This window comes from Mustelus asterias, chromosome 22 (assembly GCF_964213995.1).
Source record: "Mustelus asterias chromosome 22, sMusAst1.hap1.1, whole genome shotgun sequence".
In the NCBI taxonomy this organism is placed as follows: Eukaryota; Metazoa; Chordata; class Chondrichthyes; order Carcharhiniformes; family Triakidae; genus Mustelus; species Mustelus asterias.
The window spans coordinates 76231262-76255171 of NC_135822.1; the positions used below are offsets into that span (position 1 = coordinate 76231262).

The window sequence follows — 23910 nt, forward strand, 5'->3', positions numbered from 1 at the left end:
TCCCAGATCCCTCTGTTCGACTGCACTCTTCAGTGTCCTACCATTTACCTTGTATGTTCTACCTTGGTTTGTCCTTCCAAAGTGCAATACCTCACACTTGTCTGCATTAAACTCCATCTGCCATTTTTCAGCCCATTTTTCTAGCTGATCCAAATCCCTCTGCAAGCTTTGAAAACCCTCCTCACTGTCCACTACACCGCCAATCTTTGTATCATCAGCAAATTTGCTGATCCAATTTACCACATTATCATCCAGATCATTGATATAGATGACGAGCAACAATGGACCCAACACTGATCCCTGTGGCACACCACTAGTCACAGGCCTCCCTTCAGAGAAGCAATCCTCCACTACCACTCTCTGGCTTCTTCCATTGAGCCAATATCTAATCCAATTTACTACCTCTCCATGTATACCTAGCGACTGAACCTTTCTAACTAACCTCCCATGTGGGACCTTGTCAAAGGCCTTACTGAAGTCCATGTAGACAACATCCACTGCCTTCCCTTCATCCACTTTCCTGATAACCTCCTCGAAAAACTCTAATAGATTGGTTAAACATGACCTACCACGCACAAAGCCATGTTGACTCTCCCTAATAAGTCCCTGTCTATCCAAATATTTGTAGATCCTATCTCTTAGTGCTCCTTCCAATAATTTACCTACTACTGACGTCGAACCTACCGGCCTACAATTTCCTGCATTACTTTTTGAGCCTTTTTTAAACAACGGAACAACATGAGCTATCCTCCAATCATCCGGCACCTCACCCGTGGATACCAACATTTTAAATATATCTGCCAGGGCCCCTGCAATTTCAACACTAGTCTCCTTCAAGGTCCGAGGGAATACCCTGTCCGGTCCTGGGGATTTATCTACTCTGCTCAAGACAGCAAGCACCTCCTCCCCTTTACTCTGTATCGGTTCCATGACCTCCCTACTTGTTTGCCTTATTTCCATAGACTCCATGCCAGGTACCTTAGTAAATACAGATGCAAAGAACCCATTTAATATCTCCCCCATTTCTTTTGGTTCCATACATAGCCGACCACTCTGACCTTCAAGAGGACCAATTTTATCCCTTACTATCCTTTTGCTCTTAATATACCTGCAGAAGCTCTTAGGATTATAGAACATAGAACATAGAAAGCCACAGCACAAACAGGCCCTTCGGCCCACAGGTTGCGCCGATCACATCCCCACCTCTAGGCCTATCTATAGCCCTCAATCCCATTAAATCCCATGTACTCATCCAGAAGTCTCTTAAAAGACCCCAACGAGTTTGCCTCCACCACCACCGACGTCAGCCGATTCCACTCACCCACCACCCTCTGAGTGAAAAACTTACCCCTGACATCTCCTCTGTACCTACCCCCCAGCACCTTAAACCTGTGTCCTCTCGTAGCAACCATTTCAGCCCTTGGAAATAGCCTCTGAGAGTCTACCCTATCCAGACCTCTCAACATCTTGTAAACCTCTATCAGGTCACCTCTCATCCTTCGTCTCTCCAGGGAGAAGAGACCAAGCTCCCTCAACCTATCCTCATAAGGCATGCCCCCCAATCCAGGCAACATCCTTGTAAATCTCCTCTGCACCCTTTCAATGGCTTCAACATCTTTCCTGTAATGAGGTGACCAGAACTGCGCGCAGTACTCCAAGTGGGGTCTAACCAGGGTCCTATAAAGCTGCAGCATTATCTCCCGACTCCTAAACTCAATCCCTCGATTAATGAAGGCTAGTACGCCATACGCCTTCTTGACCACATCCTCCACCTGCGAGGCCGATTTAAGAGTCCTATGGACCCGGACCCCAAGGTCCTTCTGATCCTCTACACTGCTAAGAATGGTACCCTTCATATTATATTGCTGCTTCATCCCATTGGATCTGCCAAAATGGATCACCACACACTTATCCGGGTTGAAGTCCATCTGCCACTTCTCCGCCCAGTCTTGCATTCTATCTATGTCTCGCTGCAACTTCTGACATCCCTCCAAACTATCCACAACACCACCTACCTTGGTGTCGTCAGCAAACTTACCAACCCATCCCTCCACTTCCTCATCCAGGTCATTTATGAAAATGACAAACAGCAAGGGTCCCAGAACAGATCCCTGGGGCACTCCACTGGTCACTGACCGCCATGCAGAGAAAGACCCCTCCACAGCCACTCTCTGCCTTCTGCAGGCAAGCCAGTTCTGGATCCACAAGGCAACAGCCCCTTGGATCCCATGCCCTCTCACTTTCTCAAGAAGTCTTGCATGGGGGACCTTATCGAACGCCTTGCTGAAGTCCATATAGACCACATCCACCGCTCTTCCTTCGTCAATGTGTTTGGTCACATTTTCAAAGAACTCAACCAGGCTCGTAAGGCACGACCTGCCCTTGACAAAGCCGTGCTGACTACTTTTGATCATACTAAACTTCTCTAGATGATCATAAATCCTGTCTCTCAGGATCCTCTCCATCAACTTACCAACCACTGAGGTTAGACTCACCGGTCGGTAATTTCCCGGGCTGTCCCTGTTCCCTTTCTTGAATATAGGGACCACATCTGCAATCCTCCGGAACCTCTCCCGTCTCCATCGACGATGCAAAGATCATCGCCAAAGGCTCCGCAATCTCCTCCCTCGCCTCCCACAGTAACCTGGGGTACATCCCATCCGGTCCCGGCGACTTACCAACCTTGATGCCATTCAATAGTTCCAACACATCCTCTTTCTTTATGTCCACATGCTCGATCCTTTCTGTCCACCGCAAACCAGCAGTACAACCACCCAGATCCCTTTCCACCGTGAATACCGAGGTAAAGTATTCATTAAGCAGCTCCGCCATTTCTAACGGTTCCGCACAAACTTTTCCCCCTTCACCTTTTAAGGGTCCTACGCCTTCACATCTCATCCTTTTACTCTTGACATATTTGTAGAAAGCCTTGGGGTTCTCCTTAATCTTACCCGCCAAGGCCTTCTCATGACCCCTTCTCGCTCTCCTAATTTCCTTCTTAAGCTCCTTCCTACATCCCGTATACTCCTCTAAATCCTTAACACCTCCTAGCTCTCTGAACCTTCTGTACGCCTCTCTTTTCTTATTCACCAGGTTCATCACAACCTTCGTGCACCACGGTTCCCGTACCCTACCAACACCCCCCTGTCTCATCGGAACGTTGTCATGCAGAGCTCCAGACAAACATTCCTTGAAAATCCTCCACTTTCCTTCGGTACTTTTCCCCAAGAATGCCTCCTTCCAATTTACCCGTCTAATTTCCTCCCTGATGACACTGTATTTCCCTTTACTCCAGAGAAACACTTTCCTAGCCTGCCTGATCCTATCTCTTTCCAATGCTATCATGAAGGAGATAGAATTATGATCGCTATCCCCAAGATGCTCACCCACCGAGAGATCCTCCACCTGTCCAGGTTCATTAGCCAGCACCAGATCAAGTACAGCCTCTCCTCTAGTAGGCTTATCCACATACTGTGTCAGGAAACTCTCCTGGACACACCTAACAAACTCCTCTCCATCCAAACCCCTAGCCCTAGGGATATTCCAATCTATGTTTGGGAAATTAAAATCTCCCATCACGACAACTCTGTTATTCCTACATCTCTCCAGGATCTGTTTCCCCATCTGCTCCTCAACATCTCTGTTACTATTGGGCGGCCTATAGAAAACACCCTTATCCTTCACCTTGTCTACCAAAGCAACCTCATGTCTTCTTTTAGCCCTCCTGATTTCTTTCTTAAGTAGTTTCTTGCACTTTTTATACTCTAGCATCTTATTTGCTCCCTGTTGCCTATACATGTCATACATCTCTCTCTTCTTCTTTATCAGAGTTCCAATATCCCTCGAGAACCAAGGTTCCTTATTCTTATTCACTTTGCCTTTAATCCTGACAGGAACATACAAACTCCGCACTCTCAAAATTTCTCCTTTGGAGGCCTCCCACTTACCAATCACATCCTTGCCAGAGAACAGCCTGTCCCAATCCACGTTTTTTAGATCCTTTCTCATTCCTTCAAATTTGGCCTTTTTCCAGTTCAGAACCTCAACCCGAGGACCAGATCTATCTTTATCCATGATCAAGTTGAAACTAATGGCGTTATGATCACTGGAACCAAAGTGTTCACCTACACACACTTCCGTCACTTGTCCTAACTCGTTTCCTAATAGGAGATCTAATATTGCATCCTCTCTAGTTGGTAACCTCTATATATTGATTTAGAAAATTTTCCTGAACACATTTTACAAACTCTAACCCGTCTAGACCTTTAACGTCCGTAGTTGGGAAATTGCTGGAATCCGTCATTAAAGAAGAAATAGGACACCTGGAAAAGAATGGTTCGATCAAGCAGACAGAGCATGGATTCATGAAGGGAAAGTCGTGTTTGACCAATTTACTGGATTTTTATGAAGATGTGACTAGTGCGGTTGACAGAGGGGAACCGGTGGATGTGGTGTTTTTAGATTTCCAGAAGGCGTTCGATAAGGTGCCTCACAAAAGGTTGTTGCAGAAGATTGGGGTACACGGAGTTGGGGGTAAAGTGTTAGCGTGGATTGAGGATTGGCTATCTAACAGGAAGCAGAGAGTTGGAATAAATGGGTGCTTTTCTGGTTGGCAGTTGGTGACTAGTGGCGCGCCGCAGGGATCGGTGCTGGGGCCTCAACTATTTACCATATACATAGATGATCTGGAGGAGGGGACCGAATGTAGGGTAACAAAGTTTGCGGATGACACAAAGATGAGTGGGAAAGCGAATTGTGTGGAGGATGCGGAAAGTCTGCAGAGAGATTTGGATAGGCTAAGTGAGTGGGCGAGGATCTGGCAGATGGAGTATAACGTTGACAAGTGTGAGGTTATCCACTTTGGAAGGAATAATAGTAAAATGGACTATTATTTAAATGGTGAAAAATTACAACATGCTACTGTGCAGAGGGAGCTGGGGGTCCTTGTGCACGAATCGCAAAAACTCAGTTTGCAGGTGATCAAGAAGGCAAATGGAATGTTGGCCTTTCTCGCGAAGGGGATGGAATATAAAAGCAGGGAGGTCTTGCTGCAATTGTACAAGGTACTGGTGAGGCCGCAACTAGAGTACTGTGTGCAATTTTGGTCCCCTTATTTGCGGAAGGATATATTGGCCTTGGAGGGAGTACAGAGAAGGTTCACCAGGTTGATACCGGAGATGAGGGGGTTAGCTTTTGAGGAGAGATTGAGTAGATTGGGCCTGTACTCGTTGGGGTTTAGAAGGCTGAGGGGAGATCTTATCGAGACATATAAGACAATGAAGGGGCTAGACAGGGTAGAGGCAGAGAGATTCTTTCCACTTCGAAAGGAAACAAAAACTAGAGGACACAGCCTCAAAATAAGGGGGAGTCAGTTTAGAACAGAGTTGAGGAGGAACTTCTTCTCTGAGGGTAGTGAATCTCTGGAATTCTCTGCCCATTGAAGCAGTGGAGGCTACCTCGTTAAATATGTTTAAGTCACAGGTAGATGGACTTCTGATCAATAAGGGAATTAAGGGTTATGGGGAGCGGGCGGGTAAGTGGAACTGAACCCACTATCAGATCAGCCATAAGACCATAAGACATAGGAGCGGAGGTACGGCCATTCGGCCCATTGAGTCCACTCCACCATTCAATCATGGTTGATTTCAACTCCATTTACCCGCTCTCTCCCCATAGCCCTTAATTCCTCGAGAAATCAAGAATTTATCAATTTCTGTCTTGAAGACGCTTAACGTCTCGGCCTCCACAGCCCTCTGGCAATGAATTCCACAGACCTACCACTCTCTGGCTGAAGAAATTTCTCCTCATCTCTGTTCTAAAGTGACTCCCTTTTATTCTAAGGCTGTGCCCCCGCGTCCTAGTCTCCCCTGCTAATGGAAACAACTTCCCTATGTCCATCCTATCTAAGCCGTTCATTATCTTGTAAGTTTCTATTAGATCTCCCCTCAACCTCCTAAACTCCAATGAATACAATCCCACGATCCTCAGACGTTCATCGTATGTCAGGCCTACCATTCCCGGGATCATCCGTGTGAATCTCCGCTGGACCCGCTCCAGTGCCAGTATGTCCTTCCTGAGGTGTGGGGCCCAAAATTGCTCACAGTACTCCAAATGGGGCCTAACCAGTGCTTTATAAAGCCTCAGAAGTACATCCCTGCTTTTGTATTCCAAGCCTCTTGAGATAAATGACAACATTACATTTGCTTTCTTAATTACGGACTCAACCTGCAAGTTTACCTTTAGAGAATCCTGGACTAGGACTCCCAAGTCCCTTTGCACTTTAGCATTATGAATTTTGTCACCGTTTAGAAAATAGTCCATGCCTCTATTCTTTTTTCCAAAGTGCAAGACCTCGCACTTGCCCACGTTGAATTTCATCAGCCACTTCTTGGACCACTCTCCTAAACTGTCTAAATCTTTCTGCAGCCTCCCCACCTCCTCAATACTACCTGCCCCTCCACCTATCTTTGTATCATCGGCAAACTTGGCCAGAATGCCCCCAGTCCCGTCATCTAGATCGTTAATATATAAAGAGAACAGCTGTGGCCCCAACACTGAACCCTGCGGGACACCACTTGTCACCGGTTGCCATTCTGAGAAAGAACCTTTTATCCCAACTCTCTGCCTTCTGTCTGACAGCCAATCGTCAATCCATGTTAGTACCTTGCCTCGAATACCATGGGCCCTTATTTTACTCAGCAGTCTCCCGTGAGGCACCTTGGTCAAAGGCCTTTTGGAAGTCAAGATAGATAACATCCATTGGCTCTCCTTGGTCTAACCTATTAGTTATCTCTTCAAAGAACTCTAACAGGTTTGTCAGGCACGACCTCCCCTTACTAAATCCATGCTGACTTGTCCTAATCCGACCCTGCACTTCCAAGAATTTAGAAATCTCATCCTTAACGATGGATTCTAGAATTTTGCCAACAACTGAGGTTAGGCTAATTGGCCTATAATTTTCCATCTTTTTTCTTGTTCCCTTCTTGAACAGTGGGGTTACAACAGCGATTTTCCAATCCTCTGGGACTTTCCCTGACTCCAGTGACTTTTGAAAGATCATAACTAACGCCTCCACTATTTCTTCAGCTATCTCTTTTAGAACTCTAGGATGTAGCCCATCTGGGCCCGGAGATTTATCAATTTTCAGACCTTTTAGTTTCTCTAGCACTTTCTCCTTTGTGATGGCAACCGTATTCAACTCTGCCCCCTGACTTTCCTGAATTGTTGGGATATTACTTGTGTCTTCTACTGTGAAGACTGACGCAAAGTACTTATTAAGTTCCTCAGCTATTTCCTTGTCTCCCATCACTAGATTACCAGCGTCATTTTGGAGCGGCCCAATGTCTACTTTTGCCTCCCGTTTGTTTTTAATGTATTTAAAGAAACTTTTACTATCATTCCTAATGTTACTGGCTAGCCTACCTTCATATTTGATCCTCTCCTTCCTTATTTCTCTCTTTGTTATCCTCTGTTTGTTTTTATAGCCTTCCCAATCTTCTGACTTCCCACTACTCTTTGCCACATTATAGGCTCTCTCTTTTGCCTTGATGCATTCCCTGACTTCCTTTGTCAGCCATGGCTGCCTAATCCCCCCTCTGATAACCTTTCTTTTGTTTGGGATGAACCTCTGCACTGTGTCCTCAATTACTCCCAGAAACTCCTGCCATTGCTGTTCTACTGTCTTTCCCACTAGGCTCTGCTTCCAGTCGATTTTTGTCAGTTCCTCCCTCATGCGCCTGTAATTACCTTTATTTAACTGTAGAACCTTCACATCTGATTCTGCCTTCCTTCTTTCAAATTGCAGACTGAATTCTACCATATTATGATCACTGCTTCCTAAGTGTTCCCTTACTTTAAGATCTTTTATCACGTCTGGCTCATTACATAACACTAAGTCCAGAATAGCCTGTTCCCTCGTGGGCTCCATCACAAGCTGTTCCAAAAAGCCATCCTGTAAACATTCAATGAATTCCCTTTCTTTGGGTCCACTGGCAACATTATTTACCCAGTCCACCTGCATATTGAAATCCCCCATGATCACTGTGACCTTGCCTTTCTGACATGCCCTTTCTATTTCGTGGTGCATTTTGTGCCCCTGGTCCTGACCACTGTCAGGAGGCCTGTACATAACTCCCATTATGGTTTTTTTGCCTTTGTGGTTCCTCAACTCTACCCACACAGACTCCACATCGTCTGACCCTATGTCGTTTAGTGCTATTGATTTAATTTCATTTCTAATTAACAAGGCAACCCCGCCCCCTCTACCCACCTCTCTGTCTTTTCGATAGGTTGTGAATCCCTGGATGTTTAACTGCCAGTCCTGAACCCCCTGCAACCACGTCTCTGTGATGCCTACCACATCATACCTGCCAGTCACAATCTGGGCCACAAGCTCATCTACCTTGTTCCGGACACTGCGGGCATTTAAATATAGCACCTTTAATTCCCTATTGACCGTCCCTTTTTGTTTTCGTAGTGTGGTGGACCTTGGTTTACTGAGCCTTTCCAGACACTGTGTCATATTTTGTGAGATGGGGACTATCGTAACCTCTCCTGAGCGCTGTCTTTTCGTGATTTTTGTAATCCTAAGCAGCTACGCTTCCCACTGATTCCTTCACCTCTTGGTTCCCTGACTTTCCCTTCCCCCCCAATCTCTAGTTTAAAGTCCTATTGACCACCCCATTTACTCTCTTCGCCAGAACACTGATCCCAGCTCGGTCCAGGTGGAGACCATCCCAACGGTATAGGTCCCCCCTGCCCCAAAACTGATGCCAGTGTCCCATGAAAAAGAACCCCTCTTTCCCACACCACAAGCCATGATCTTATTGAATGGCGGGGCAGGCTCGAGGGACTAGATGACCTACTCCTGCTCCTATTTCTTATGTTCTTATGTTCTTAACAGTATGGGAGTCCCAATCTATATGTGGAAAATTAAAATCCCCTACTATCACAACTTTGTCTCTTGCAGTTGTCTGCTATCTCTCTGCAGATTTGCTCCTCCAATTCTCGCTGACTATTGGGTGGTTTATAATACACCCCCATTAATGTGGTCATACCTTTCCTGTTTCTCAGCTCCACCCATATGGCCTCGGTAGACAAGCCCTCTAATCTGTCCTGCCTGAGCACTGCTGTAGCATTTTCCCTGACTAGCAATGCCACCCCCCCGCCCTTCATCCCTCTGCCTCTATCAGGTCTGAAACATCGGAACCCTGGAACATTGAGCTGCCAGTCCTGCCCCTCCTGGAGCCAAGTTTCACAAATGGCTATAATGTCATAATTCCATGTGTCAATCCACGCCCTCAGCTCGTCTGCCTTCCCCACAATACTCCTGGCATTGAAATAGACACACCTCAGAAGATTATTACCACCACACACAACCCTTCTATTTGTGATTTTGCATGAACTATTAAGATCATTTATTTTCACCCCCGCTCCACTATATGCTCTGGCACTCTGGTTCCCATCCCCCTGCAAATAGAGATCATAGAATCCTACAGTGCAGAAAAAGGCCATTCGGCCCATCGAGTCTGCACCAACCACAATCCCACCCAGGCCCTATCCGCATATCCCTACATATTTACCCACTAACCCCTCTAACCTATGCATCCTGGGACTCTAAGGGGCAATTTAGAATGGCCAATCAACCTAGCCCACACATCTTTGGACTGTGGGAGGAAACCGGAGCACCCGGGGGAAACCCACACAGCCACAAGGAAAATGTGCAAACTCCACACAGACAGTGACCCAAGCCAGGATTCGAACCCAGGTCCCTGGAGCTGTGAAGCAGCAGTGCTAACCACTGTGCTACCGTGCCGCCCCTATCTAGTTTAAACCCTCCCCAATAACACTAGCAAACCTCCCTGCAAGTATATTGGTCCCCTTGTAGTTCAGGTGTAACCCGTCTCTCTTGTACAGGTCCCACCTGCCCCAGAAGAGGTCCCAATGATCTAGAAATCTGAAACCCTGCCCCCTACACCAGTTCCTCAGCCACGTGTTCATCCGCCCGAGCATCCTACTCTTACCCTCACTGGCACGTGGCACAGGTAGCAATCCTGAGATTACTACCGTCGGGGTCCTGCTTTTAACTTCCTACCAAGCTCTCTATACTCACTCTTCAGGACCTCCTCACTCTTCCTTCCTACGTCATTGGTACCGATATGTACCATGACATCTGGCTGATCACCCTCCCACTTCAGAATGCTGTGCACGCGATCAGAGACACCCCTGACCCTGGCACCCGGGAGGCAACAAACCATCCGGGAGTCTCTGTCACGACCACAGAACCTCTCCTCCCCACCCCCTCCCTCTCCTCCCCACCCCCTCCCTCTCCTCCCCACCCCCTCCCTCTCCTCCCCACCCCGTTCCTCTCTTCCCCACCTCTCTCTCTCCTTTCCCTGCTCTGTCTTTGTCTCTCTCCCCCGCCCCCCATCTCTCTCTCTGGTCTCTCCAGGGAGCTGTTGTGGTTTGCTTTGTTAATCTCACTGAGTGCCGTTGAAATGTGTACAGGATGCTGTGGGGAAGCAGCCTGAAGAAGCTGTTGCCACACCTAAACAGGAGCCTCGCTGCCCCCTACCAGCTGAGCCAGCCGTGATTGTGCGTCCCAATCGCTGCACCATGGGAGGGAACTTTGGCTGTGCTGTCCTATCTTTGAGTACACTGAAGAGCTACCGCAATGATTCCAAAAGCCATTCCTTTGAGGTAATTTCTTTTTGTATTGACATTGTGCAAGTCCCAGGATGTGACAAACAGTATAGCACTTTTCTCTGACTCCTGACCCTATATTAGAGCAGAATGTTCAAGCCAGGCAGCATGAGCTTGATGCTGTATCTAGCCCCGTGCTGTACCTGTGCTGGGAGTGTTTGATGGGACAGTGTAGAGGGAGCTTTACTCTGTATCTAACCCCGTGTTGTACCTGTCCTGGGAGCGTTTGATGGGGACAGTGTAGAGGGAGCTTTACTCTGTATCTAACCCCGTGCTGTACCTGTCACGGGAGTGTTTGATGGGGACAGTGGAGAGGGAGCTTTATTCTGTAACTAACCCCGTGCTGTACCTGTCCTGGGAGTGTTTAATGGGGACAGTGGAGAGGGAGCTTTACTCTGTATCTAACCCCGTGCTGTACCTGTCCCGGGAGTGTTTGATGGAGACAGTGGAGAGGGAGCTTTACTCTGTATCTAACACCGTGCTGTACCTGTCCCGGGAGTGTTTGATGGGGACAGTGTAGAGGGAGCTTTACTCTGTATCTAACCCCGTGATGTACCTGTCCTGGGAGTGTTTGATGGGGACAGTGTAGAGGGAGCTTTACTCTGTATCTAACCCCGTGTTGTACCTGTCCTGGGAGTGTTTGATGGGGACAGTGTAGAGGGAGCTTTACTCTGTATCTAACCCCGTGCTGTACCTGTCCCGGGAGTGTTTGATGGGGACAGTGGAGAGGGAGCTTTATTCTGTAACTAACCCCGTGCTGTACCTGTCCTGGGAGTGTTTAATGGGGACAGTGGAGAGGGAGCTTTACTCTGTATCTAACCCCGTGCTGTAGCTGTCCTGGGAGTGTTTGAGCACACTGTAGAGGGAGCTTTGCTCCGTTCCTAAACCTTACTATAATTGTCCAATTATTTCCGTTTCCTGTATGACGGTGCATGCGTTGGAGAATGAGGATGAGTCTAATTCTGTGTTATGATCCTAGGTTTTGTGGCTTGCTGAGATGTTTGGTGAAATGCTGCAGAGGGACTTTGGATACACCATCTACAAGGCCCTGCTTGCGTACCCAGAGAGGAAGCCGGAGGAGGTGGTGGAGAAGCTAAAGACAGAAAGTGTCAGTGAAGAGTGTGGAGAAAAAGAACCGAAGGTGGAGGAACAAGACAAAAAGTTACAACAGCCCAAGAAAGAAAGTGAGGAAGTGAAGGAAGCGGAGGTGATGATGGAGGCGGAAGAGATAAAGGAATCGAGTGATATGCCAACTAAAGCCGCTGCAATGGACGAGGATGAGAACTGGGACTGGGAGCTGACAAAGGTACAGAGATGTTTAGAAAGGGAAAGCTGGATAGAGAAGGGGGATTCGGGCCATTGGGATTAAGAGACGTGGTAGAAACACAGAAAATAGAAGCAGGAGCCGGCCCTTCGAGCCTGCTCTGCCATTCATTTTGATCATGGCTGATCATCAAATTTAACATCCTGATCCCCCTTCTCCCCCCCCCCCCTCCCCCCAATATCCCTTTAGCCCCAAGGACTATATCTAATTTCTTCTTGAAATCGGACAATATTTTGGCCTCAACTACTTTCTGTAGTAGTGAATTCCACACATTCACCTCCCTCCAGGTGAAGAAATTTCTCTTCACCTCAGTTCTAAAAGGTTTACCCCTTATCCTCAAACTATGACCCCTAGTTCACCAAAGACAAGGACTTGGTGGATGATGAGTCTGGGAAAGGATGTGTAGATAGTTTGAGTCATGTTGAGATCAAAAAGGAGGAGGTATTGGGGTTCCTGAGAAACATTAAGGTAGACAAGTCCCCAGGGTCTGATAGAATATACCCCAGAATACTGAGAGAGGCAAGGGAGGAAATTGCTGGGACCTTGGGAGAAATCTTTGTATCCTCACTGGCTACAGGGGAGGTTCCAGAGGATTGGAGAATAGCCAGTGTTGTTCCTTTGTTTAAGAAAGGTAGCAAGAATAATCCAGGTAATTACAGGCCGGTGAGCCTTACATCAGTGGTAGGGAAATTATTGGAGAGGATTCTTAGAGATAGGATTTATTCCCACTTGGAAATAAGTGGACGTATTAGTGAGAGGCAACATGGTTTTGTGAAGGGGAGGTCATGTCTCACGAACTTGATCGAGTTTTTCGAGGAAGTGACGAAGATGATTGATGAGGATAGGGCAGTGGATGTTGTCGACATGGACTTCAGTAAGGCCTTTGACAAGGTCCCTCATGGCAGACTGGTGCAGAAGGTGAAGTCGCATGGGATCAGAGGTGAGCTGGCAAGGTGGATACAAAACTGGCTCGGTCAAAGCAGACAGAGGGTAGCAGTGGAAGGGTGTGTTTCTGAATGAAGGGCTGTGACAAGTGGTGTTCCTCAGGGATCAGTGCTGGGAACTTTACTGTTTGTAATATATATAAATAATTTGGAGGAAATTGTAACTGGATTGATGAGTAAGTTTGTGGATGACACAAACGTTGGTGGATTTGCGGATAGCGATAAGGACCATCAGATCAGTTGGAGACTTGGGCGGAGAGATGGCAGATGGAGATTAATCTGGACAAATGTGAGGTATTGCATTTTGGAAGGTCTAATACAAATAGGAAATATACAGTAAATGGCAGAACCCTTAAGAGTATTGATAGGCAAAGGGATCTGGGTGTACAGGTACACAGGTCACTGAAAGTGGCAATGCAGGTGGAGAAGGTAGTCAGGAAGGCATATGGCGTGCTTGCCTTCATTGGCTGGGGTGTTGAGTTTAAAAATTGGCAAGTCATGTTGCAGCTTTATAGAACCTTAGTTAGGCCGCACTTGGAATATAGTGTTCAATTCTGGTCGCCACACTACCAGAAGGATGTGGAGGCTTTGGAGAGGGTACAGAAAAGATTTAGCAGGATGTTGCCTGGTATGGGGGGCATTAGCTATGAGGAGAGGTTGGAGAAACTTGGTTTGTTCTCACTGGAACGGCGGAGGTTGAGGGGCGACCTGATAGAAGTCTACAAGATTATGAGAGGCATGGACAGAGTGGATAGTCAGAAGCTTTTTCCCAGGGTGGAAGATTCAATTACTCGGGGGCGCAGGTTTCAGGTGCGAGGGGCAAGGTTTAAAGGAGATGTACTAAGCAGATTTTTTACACAGAGAGTAGTGGGTGCCTGGAACTCATTGCCGGGGGAGGTAGTGGAAGCGGATACAGTAGTGACTTTTAAGGGGCGTCTTGACAAGTACATGAATAGAATGGGAATAGAGGGATATGGTCCCTGGAAGGTTGGGGGGTTTTAGTTAAGTTGGGCAGTATGGTCTGTGCAGGCTTGGAGGGCCGAAGGGCCTGTTCCTGTGCTGTAATTTTCTTTGTTCTTTAGTTCTGGACCCCCCACCAATGGGGACATTCTTTCTGAATCTACCCTGTCTAACCCTGTTAGAATTTTATAAGTTTCTATGAGATTCCCTCTCACTCTGAACTCCAATAAATACAGTCATAACAACTTAGTCTCCTCATATGACAGACCTGCCATCCCAGGAATCAGTCTGGTAAACCTTCGCTGCGCTCCCTCTATAGCAAGGGCATCCTTCCTCAGATAAGGACACCAAAACTGCACACAATACTCCAGGAGTGGCCTCATCAATGCCCTATACATTGCAGCAAAACATCCCTATCCCTATACTCAAATCCTCTCGCTGTGAAGGCAAACATACCATTTGCCACCTTGACTGCCTGCTGTACCTGTGCACTTACTTTCAGCATGGTTTTGAGGTGGTTAATTTTGGCTTGTGATTAAGGCCAATGCAGTGGAGAGAGAGAGAAAAACTGAGACAAGACCAAGGTGGTATGGGGAGAGTAACCAAAGGGAGGGGTGTATTGGGAAGATAGCCAGTGGGGGGGGAAGCAAAAGGTGATCAATAGAAGAGTTTGGATTGGGCTGATAGCAATTGGAGCCTGAGAAGTGTGGGAGATGGGCAAAGGGCAAGGGGGTGGGGTGCAGAACTCTGAGGGGGGCAGTGGAAAGGATAGTTTACATAAGAACTAGGAGCAGGAATCGGCCGTCTGGCCCCTCGAGCCTGCTCTGCCATTCAATAAGATCATGGCTGATCTTTCTGTGGACTCAGCTCCACTTACCCGCCCGCTCACCATAACTCTTAATTCCTTTACTGTTCAAAAATGTATCCTTGCCTTAAAACCAGTCAGTGAGGTAGCCTCAACTGCTTCATTGGACAGGGAATTCCACAGATTCACAACCTTTTGTGTGAAGAAGTTCCTCCTCAACTCAGTCCTAAATCTGCTTCCCCTTATTTTGAGGTTATGCCCCCTAGTTCTAAGTTCACCCACCAGTGGAAACCACTGCTTCTGTCTTATCTATTCCCTTCATAATATTATATGTTTCTATAAGATCTCCACTCATTCTTCTGAATTCCAATGAGTATAGCCCCAGTCTACTCAGTCTCTCCTCATAAGCCAACCCTCTCAACGCCGGAATCAACCTAGTGAATCTCCTCTGCATCCCCTCCAGTGCCAGTATATCCTTTCTCAAGGGCGGCACGGTATCCTTTCTCAAGGGCGGCACGGTAGCACAGTGGTTAGCACTGCTGCTTCACAGCTCCAGGGTCCCGGGTTCGATTCCCGGCTCGGGTCACTGTCTGTGTGGAGTTTGCACATTCTCCTCGTGTCTGCGTGGGTTTCCTCCGGGTGCTCCGGTTTCCTCCCACAGTCCAAAGATGTGCGGGTTAGGTTGATTGGCCATGTTAAAAATTGCCCCTTAGTGTCCTGGGATGCGTAGGTTAGAGGGATTAGCGGGTAAAATATGTAGGGGTAGGGCCTGGGTGGGATTGTGGTCGGTGCAGACTCGATGGGCCGAATGGCCTCCTTCTGCACTGTAGGGTTTCTATGATTCTATGAAGTAAGGAGACCAAAACTGTACACAGTACTCCAGGTGTGGCCTCACCAGCACCTTATACAGCTGCAACATAATCTCGCTGTTTTTAAACTCCATCCCTCTAGCAATGAAGGACAAAATTCCATTTGCCTTCTTAATTACCTGCTGCACCTGCAAACCAACTCCTTGAGATTCCTGCACAAGGACACCCAGGTCCCTCTGCACAGCAGCATGCTGCAATTTTTTACCATATTATCCATCTTGCTGTTATTCCTACCAAAATGGATGACCTCACATTTACCAACATTGTACTCCATCTGCCAGACCCTCACCCACTCACTTGGATTGTCTATATCCCTTTGCAGACTTTCATTGTCCTCTGCACACTTTGCTCTTCCACCCATCTTAGTGTCATCTGCGAATTTTGATACACTACACTTGGTCCCCAACTCCAAATCATCTGTGTAAATTGTAAACAATTGCAGTCCCAACACTGATCCCTGAGGCACAACACTAGTCACTGATCGCCAACCAGAAAAACACCCATTTACCCCCACTCTTTGCTTTCTGTTAGTTAACCAATCCTCTATCCATGCTAATACATTACCCGTAACACCATGCACCTTTATCTTATGCAGCAGTCTTTGATGCGGCACCTTGTCAAATGCCTTCTGGAAATCCAGATACACCACATCCACAGGTTCCCCATTGTCCACTGCACATGTAATGTTCTCAAAGAATTCCACCAAATTAGTCAAACATGACCTGCCCATGAACCCATGCTGCGTCTTCCCAATGGGACAATTTATACCCAGATGTCTCGCTATTTCTTCCTTGATGATAGATTCAAGCATTTTCCTCACTACAGAAGTTAAGCTAACCGGCCTATAGTTAGTTACCTGCCTTTTGTCTACCTCCTTTTTTTAAACAGTGGTGTCACATTTGCTGTTTTCCAATCTGCGGGAACCACCCCAGAGTCCAGCGAATTTTGGTAAATTACCACGAGTGCATTTGCTATTTCCCCCACCATCTCTTTTAGCACCCTGGAATGCATTCCATCAGGACCAGGAGACTTGTCTACCTTTAGCCCCATTAACTTGCCCAACAGTAACTCTTTCATGATAATGATAGTTTCTAGGTTCTCACCTGCCATAGTCTTCCTGTCATCAATTTTTGGCATTTTATTTGTGTCTTCCACTGTGAAGACCGACACAAAATACCTGTTCAATGCCTCAGACATTTTCTCATTTCCAGTTATTACATCCCCCTTCTCATCCTCTAAAGGACCAATGTTTACTTTTGCCACTCTTTTTCGTTTTATATATTTGTAGAAACTTTTGCTATCTGTTTTTATATTCTGAGCTAGTTTACCCTCATAATCCATCTTACTTTTCTTTATCGTTTTTTTCGTGGCTTTCTGCTGACCTTTAAAGATTTCCCAATCCTCTAGTTTCCCACCAATCTTTGCCACTTTGTATGCATTTTCTTTCAATTTGATACCCTCCTTTATTTCCTTAGATATCCATGGCTGATTATCTCTTTTTCTACAGTCCTCCCTTATCACTGGTATATACTTTTGCTGAGCACTGTGAAAGATCGCTTTGAAAGTCCTCCACTATTCCTCAATTGTCCCACCATAAAGTTTTTGCTCCCAGTCTACCTTAGCCAACTCCTCCCTCATCCCTTTATAGTCTCCTTTGTTTAAGCACAATACACTGGTATTGGATTTTACTTTCTCACGCTCCATCTGTATTTTAAATTCAACCATACTGTGATCGCTTCTTCCAAGAGGATCCCTAACTGTAAGATCATTAATTATTCCCGTCTCATTACACAGGACCAGATCTAGGATAGCTTGCTCCCTTGTCCGTTCCATTACATACTGTTCAAGGAAGTTTCTTTTACTTCCATTCATCGTAGGCATTGCTGGCAAGGTTGGCATTTGTCACCCATCCCTAATTATCCTTGAACTGAGTGGCTTGTATTAATTCCAGATTTTAATCAAATTCTACCATTTGTCGTGATGGGATTCGAACCCGGGTCCCCAGAGTCTCTGGAGTACTAGTCCAGTGACAATACAGCTCTGCCACCACCTCCCTAGTGGCAGCTTGTGGGCTAATGGGAAGGGAAAGAGGGAATCTGGCCTGAGGGTTGGGAGTGAAAGCAGAGTGTGAAGTTCTGGGCTGGGATGTTGCAGGGGGGGATTAAGGGGGCGGGGGGGGGGAGCACTAGGCTGAAGGGGTTGACAGGGGTGGCAGTGGGAGGTGCTCTGGGCCAGAGGGAGAGATGTTTGATAGTAGACACCAGTTTGAGGACATGGCATGTTGTTGAGTGGAAGAGGTGCGAAATCTTCCTCATTTCACTGATGAGATAGACTGGGTGAAGGAGCAGTCCCTGAGGAATGGTGCTGCTGATGGTTTTAGGTTTCCAGTTGATTGCTGAACCAGTTTTTGGATAAGCCTTTGGCAGTTGGAGAAGAGAGACTGAGTGTGTGACCTGAGCATTCCGAGTGCCTGCAATGCTTTGTTTCTGTACAATCTCAGTCTGCTCTTCCCTCTCCACTACCTCGATGTCTGCTCACAGCCCAAAACTGTACACAGTCTCCAGCTGTGGCCTCACTGAGTTTCATTGCTGCGTTTTCAATTTTCTATTCTTATAGCTATAGACCTAATCGTGAACCAGCTCTTTAACACAAAGGACTGTTTTTTTCATAAACTTGAATCCCAAACCCTCAAATCCCTTGGCAATCCCACATTGCAAATAACATTATCAACGGTTAAACCAGATCTTTCCCATGTTTATTGTAGGCAGAAGAGGGGGTGACTAAAGACAAGGATGGAAAAGAGAAAGAGTCGGATGACGATGCGCTCCTGCAGATTGATGATGTTCTGCTCCTGGAGGAAAATGAGGAGGATTTTGGTGAGGAACAGCTCTGACAAAGGGTCATCCTGAAACATTGGCTCTATTCTCTCCACAGATGCTGTCAGACTGCTGAGACTTGCTTGCAAAATCTGTTTTTGCTTGGTGAGGAACAGTTAGTTCGAGAACAGTGCAACCGAATGCCAAGTATTCCACAGCATAGTGTGGAAGCTGTTGGAACGGCTATCAAATACAGTGTGTGTCCCTCGCGGCGTGCGTCTGACAGAGCTGCAGTTCTGACCTTCATGTTAATTGTGGTGAGCTCGATGCAGGTGCAGGAAATTTATTAGATTGTGACTTCAGCACATATGAAAAGACACGGTGTCGTGGTTGAGTTCTGAATAAATCACAAGTGGGGAAAGGTTGACTCCAGTTACATCCTTCACCACCAAGTGGCTATCAGAGGTAAAACACTTGTGCCAATCTTTGTCCTTCTGGTGTCAAAGCATCATCAGTAAGTTGCCCGGTATTGAGCTAAACTGGTAGCAGGAAGACCCTGGTGAGTGCGCTTACGGATGTGGATTATCCAGAGCACTGAAATTTAGCTGCATGTAACCTGCGAGGTGCCTCTCCCTGGCCCTCGATCCAGAAAGGCAGGTACTGAAGAATAAAACTGGAGACATTTTTATGCACTTGAGCTGTGATTTGCAGAGGCACACGTTACAGGCATCCAGCTCCTAATCTCAACAAACACCATCTTAATTTGCTCTTTTATAGGAACTATCATCTGATTACAACTAAACATTTAATTACTATACAATTAACATGAGAAGGGTTTGATGGGATAGCAAAGAGGGGGCTTTAATCTAAATCTAACCCATGCTGTACCTGCTCTGGGAGTACTTGCTGGGACCATCTGGAGAGGGAGTTTTACTCTGTTTCTTATCCTGCTATACCAGCTCTGAGACCTCACCCACTCGCTCTGCTGTGGCTTCCCTCCCTCTGTGCTTGTCCCCAGTGTCGTCTCTTGCCGAGTTTGTGATCATGTTTGGTTTTGCTTTCTGCAGGTATCTCTAACACTGATGAGAAAAAGCCAATTGAGAAAGGAAATGGCGCAGAGAGTGAATCAGTTAAAGAGTTGGTAAGGCAATATCACTGCATTGAGAGGCTGCAGGGGCTTTCTGAATATAACAGCACAAAATTCACAGGCCTTGTGCTGAGGTGTTTCATTGGGAGGACAATGGGGGACAGTTTGGGGAAGCAATAGGATCAGAGTGTGTGACTGGGGAGAATTGTAGGGTTCAGCACACTGCTGTCAGTCATGGTGGAGCTGGTGGAGCGTTGGGTGTGTGCAGGAAGGTGCAGTGGGAGGAGGCTGGTGGGGCTCTGTGGGGTGCAGCGCTGGTAGAGCACTGGGTACTAAGGCCTTTGCACCCAGTTCAAGCTGAGCCTCGGGTCAAACACAGAGTTTTCAGTATGAAACTTGAGTCTAGTCAGCATAGCTGGAAGACTGAGGAACATTCACACAGGCTGGAACTGGAAGGACAGTAATATAACTCTGCTTTTATCTCTCTGTGCCACAGGAGAAGGATGTCAGTCAGATGGTGTCACTGCGCAAGGATCTTCTGCTCGCCTTCATCTACTTTGACCGCAATCTGTGTAGTTACATTCTGGAGAAAGACCTGGAGCAGATCCTGTCCACCTTGGGACTCCATCTGTCCAGAGTTCAGGTACGCTGCTGTCCTGTTTACTTAGTGCACACAAGCTTTTGTCACACCTTCCTTCTTCCTGCTTAATACAATTTCATTCCCTTTCCACTCGAGCTGCAGTTCAGTGGGTACCAGCACAACTCTGTTGGGACTTTGAGAGTTAACTCAAACACTAGCTGTTTCACTGCAAGAATCTACAGCCACACTGTAGCATTTTCAAATCAAGAATCTTGTGGTTGGCAATTAGCTGATTTCTGACATCCAACCACATCGCTTCCCAAAAGGTGCCCAGATTAAGATCAGCAAACTGAGTGGACCATCTGGATTTAGAGTACAAACTATTCAGGTCATAGTTAACAGCGAGAGCTGTTTCTGCTTCTGTTCCTGGCCTTGGCTAACATTCCTCCCTGCTTCTGTTCCTGGGCCCTTGGCTAACATTCCTCCCTGCCTCTGCTCCTGGGCCTTGGCTAACATTCTCCCTGCTTCTGTTCCTGGGCCTTGGCTAACATTCCTCCCTGCCTCTGTTCCTGGGCCTTGGCTAACATTCCTCCCTGCCTCTGTTCCTGGCCCTCGGCTAACATTCCTCTCTGCCTCTGTTCCTGGGCATTGACTAACACTCCTCTTACACCTTGAATGGGGCAACCCTTCAAGAGCCCCTCTTTGCAAGACATTGGACTCAAATGTGCAGCTGGCTCCTTGTGTGTCCTGTGTGTGTGTGTCCTGTGTGTGTGTGTCCTGTGTGTGTGTGTCCTGTGTGTGTGTGTGTCCTGTGTGTGTGTGTGTCCTGTGTGTGTGTGTGTCCTGTGTGTGTGTGTGTCCTGTGTGTGTGTGTGTCCTGTGTGTGTGTGTGTCCTGTGTGTGTGTGTGTCCTGTGTGTGTGTGTGTCCTGTGTGTGTCCTGTGTGTGTGTGTGTGTGTCCTGTGTGTGTGTGTGTCCTGTGTGTGTGTGTGTCCTGTGTGTGTGTGTGTCCTGTGTGTGTGTGTGTCCTGTGTGTGTGTGTGTCCTGTGTGTGTGTGTGTCCTGTGTGTGTGTGTGTCCTGTGTGTGTGTGTGTCCTGTGTGTGTGTGTGTCCTGTGTGTGTGTGTGTCCTGTGTGTGTGTGTGTCCTGTGTGTGTGTGTGTCCTGTGTGTGTGTGTGTCCTGTGTGTGTGTGTGTCCTGTGTGTGTGTGTGTCCTGTGTGTGTGTGTCCTGTGTGTGTGTGTCCTGTGTGTGTGTGTGTCCTGTGTGTGTGTGTGTCCTGTGTGTGTGTGTGTCCTGTGTGTGTGTGTGTGTCCTGTGTGTGTGTGTGTCCTGTGTGTGTGTGTGTCCTGTGTGTGTGTGTGTCCTGTGTGTGTGTGTGTCCTGTGTGTGTGTGTCCTGTGTGTGTGTGTGTCCTGTGTGTGTGTGTGTCCTGTGTGTGTGTGTGTGTCCTGTGTGTGTGTGTGTCCTGTGTGTGTGTGTGTCCTGTGTGTGTGTGTGTCCTGTGTGTGTGTGTGTCCTGTGTGTGTGTGTGTCCTGTGTGTGTGTGTGTGTCCTGTGTGTGTGTGTGTGTCCTGTGTGTGTGTGTCTCCTGTGTGTGTGTGTGTCCTGTGTGTGTGTGTGTCCGTGTGTGTGTGTCCTGTGTGTGTGTGTGTGTGTGTCCTGTGTGTGTGTGTGTGTGTCCTGTGTGTGTGTGTGTGTGTGTCCTGTGTGTGTGTGTGTGTGTCCTGTGTGTGTGTGTGTGTCCTGTGTGTGTGTGTGTGTCCTGTGTGTGTGTGTGTGTCCTGTGTGTGTGTCCTGTGTGTGTGTGTGTGTGTCCTGTGTGTGTGTGTGTGTCCTGTCTGTGTCCTGTCTGTGTCCTGTGTGTCCTGTGTGTGTGTGTGTGTGTGTCCTGTGTGTGTGTGTGTGTCCTGTGTGTGTGTGTGTGTCCTGTGTGTGTGTGTGTCCTGTGTGTGTGTGTGTGTGTCCTGTGTGTGTGTGTGTGTCCTGTGTGTGTGTGTGTCCTGTGTGTGTGTGTGTGTCCTGTGTGTGTGTGTCCTGTGTGTGTGTGTGTCCTGTGTGTGTGTGTGTGTGTCCTGTGTGTGTGTCCTGTGTGTGTGTGTGTCCTGTGTGTGTGTGTGTGTCCTGTGTGTGTGTGTGTGTCCTGTGTGTGTGTGTGTCCTGTGTGTGTGTGTGTGTCCTGTGTGTGTGTGTGTGTCCTGTGTGTGTGTGTGTGTCCTGTGTGTGTGTGTGTGTCCTGTGTGTGTGTGTGTGTCCTGTGTGTGTGTGTCCTGTGTGTGTGTCCTGTGTGTGTGTCCTGTGTGTGTGTGTGTGTCCTGTGTGTGTGTGTGTGTCCTGTGTGTGTGTGTGTGTCCTGTGTGTGTGTGTGTGTCCTGTGTGTGTGTGTGTGTCCTGTGTGTGTGTGTGTGTGTGTCCTGTGTGTGTGTGTGTGTCCTGTGTGTGTGTGTGTGTCCTGTGTGTGTGTGTGTCCTGTGTGTGTGTGTGTGTCCTGTGTGTGTGTGTGTGTCCTGTGTGTGTGTGTGTCCTGCGCGCGCATGTATTGTGTGTGTGTGTGTGTCCTGTGTGTGTGTCCTGCGCGCGCATGTATTGTGTGTGTGTATGTATCTGTGATGGAGCACCTTGTGTCGCTACATTGATCCTGGGCTCATTTCAGTATTTGACCACACTGTAGTCACTATTGCCAAGTGCCACAATCAGGCAAGCTGAGCTCAGTGAGGAGACTTGCAGCCAAGGGCATTTTCATTGCAGTGTTAATGTAGGCCGACTTGTGACTAATAAATAAACTTTAACGATAATTCAAATTGCACACTAATATTGCAGATTAAGCAGCTGCTGAAGAAAGTGTGCTCACAGAACATGTGTCTTTATCGAACCCTCACGGATGGCTGGGAAGGAGATCTGGAGAAGCTGGAGGATAAGAGCCTTGTGACAGAGGACATGCTGCTGGGTAAGGCGTGTATTTTATAGGCAGAAGACATGCTTCTGTAAGGCGTGTATTCTATAGACATAAGACATGCTGTTGGGTAAGGCGTGTATTCTATGGACAGAGGACATGTTGCTGAGTAAGGTGTGGTGCACCCCCCTTGTGCCAGCACTGTACTCTTGAGGGGCCATGAGGATTTGAGCTGTGGGTTGAAGCCCTGCTATTGCACACTAGAGTACAAACTATTCAGGTCATAATTAACAGCGGGAGCTGTTTCTGCTTCTTCTGCTTCTGTTCACTCCATCTGACGAAGGGGCAGCGCTCCAAAAGCTTATGGTATTTGCTACCAAATAAACCTGTTGGACTTTAACCTGGTGTTGTGAGACTTCTTACATTGCACACAAGGCAAGGCAATATTGTCCCCAGTTATAAGAACATAAGAAATAGGAGCAGGAGTAGGCCATCTAGCCCCTCGAGCCTGCCCCGCCATTCAATAAGATCATGGCTGCTCTGAAGCGAATCAGTTCCACTTATCCGCCTGCTCCCCATATCCCTTAATTCCCTTATCGATCAGAAATCTATCTACCCGTGATTTAACATATTCAACGAGGTAGCCTCCACCACTTCAATGGGCAGAGAATTCCAGAGATTCACTACCCTCTGAGAGAAGAAGTTCCCCCTCAACTCTGTTCTGAACCGGCCCCCACTTATTTTGAGGCTGTGCCCTCTAGTTCTGGTTTCCCTTCTAAGTGGAAAGAATCTCTCCCATCTCTACCCCATCCAGCCCCTTCATTATCTTATATGTCTCTATAAGATCCCCCCTCAGCCTTCTAAACTCCAACGAGTACAGACCCAATCTGTTCAATCTCTCCTCATAAGCTACACCCCTCATCTCCGGTAT

At 47.4% G+C, this 23910-nt stretch overlaps 1 protein-coding gene across 2 annotated transcripts in view; it reads left to right on the forward strand.

Moving 5' to 3' along the window:
- The window catches only part of LOC144510204 (cell division cycle and apoptosis regulator protein 1-like), an 87197-nt gene that overhangs the window by 60366 nt on the left and 2921 nt on the right, over window positions 1–23910 (forward strand). For both annotated transcript variants that reach the window (XM_078239694.1, XM_078239695.1), the window contains 6 exons: window positions 10507–10698; window positions 11681–12007; window positions 18368–18479; window positions 19487–19560; window positions 20003–20149; window positions 22907–23033. In XM_078239694.1, coding sequence (XP_078095820.1) covers window positions 10507–10698; window positions 11681–12007; window positions 18368–18479; window positions 19487–19560; window positions 20003–20149; window positions 22907–23033 — 979 coding nt within the window. The remainder of the gene's footprint in view (window positions 1–10506; window positions 10699–11680; window positions 12008–18367; window positions 18480–19486; window positions 19561–20002; window positions 20150–22906; window positions 23034–23910) is intronic.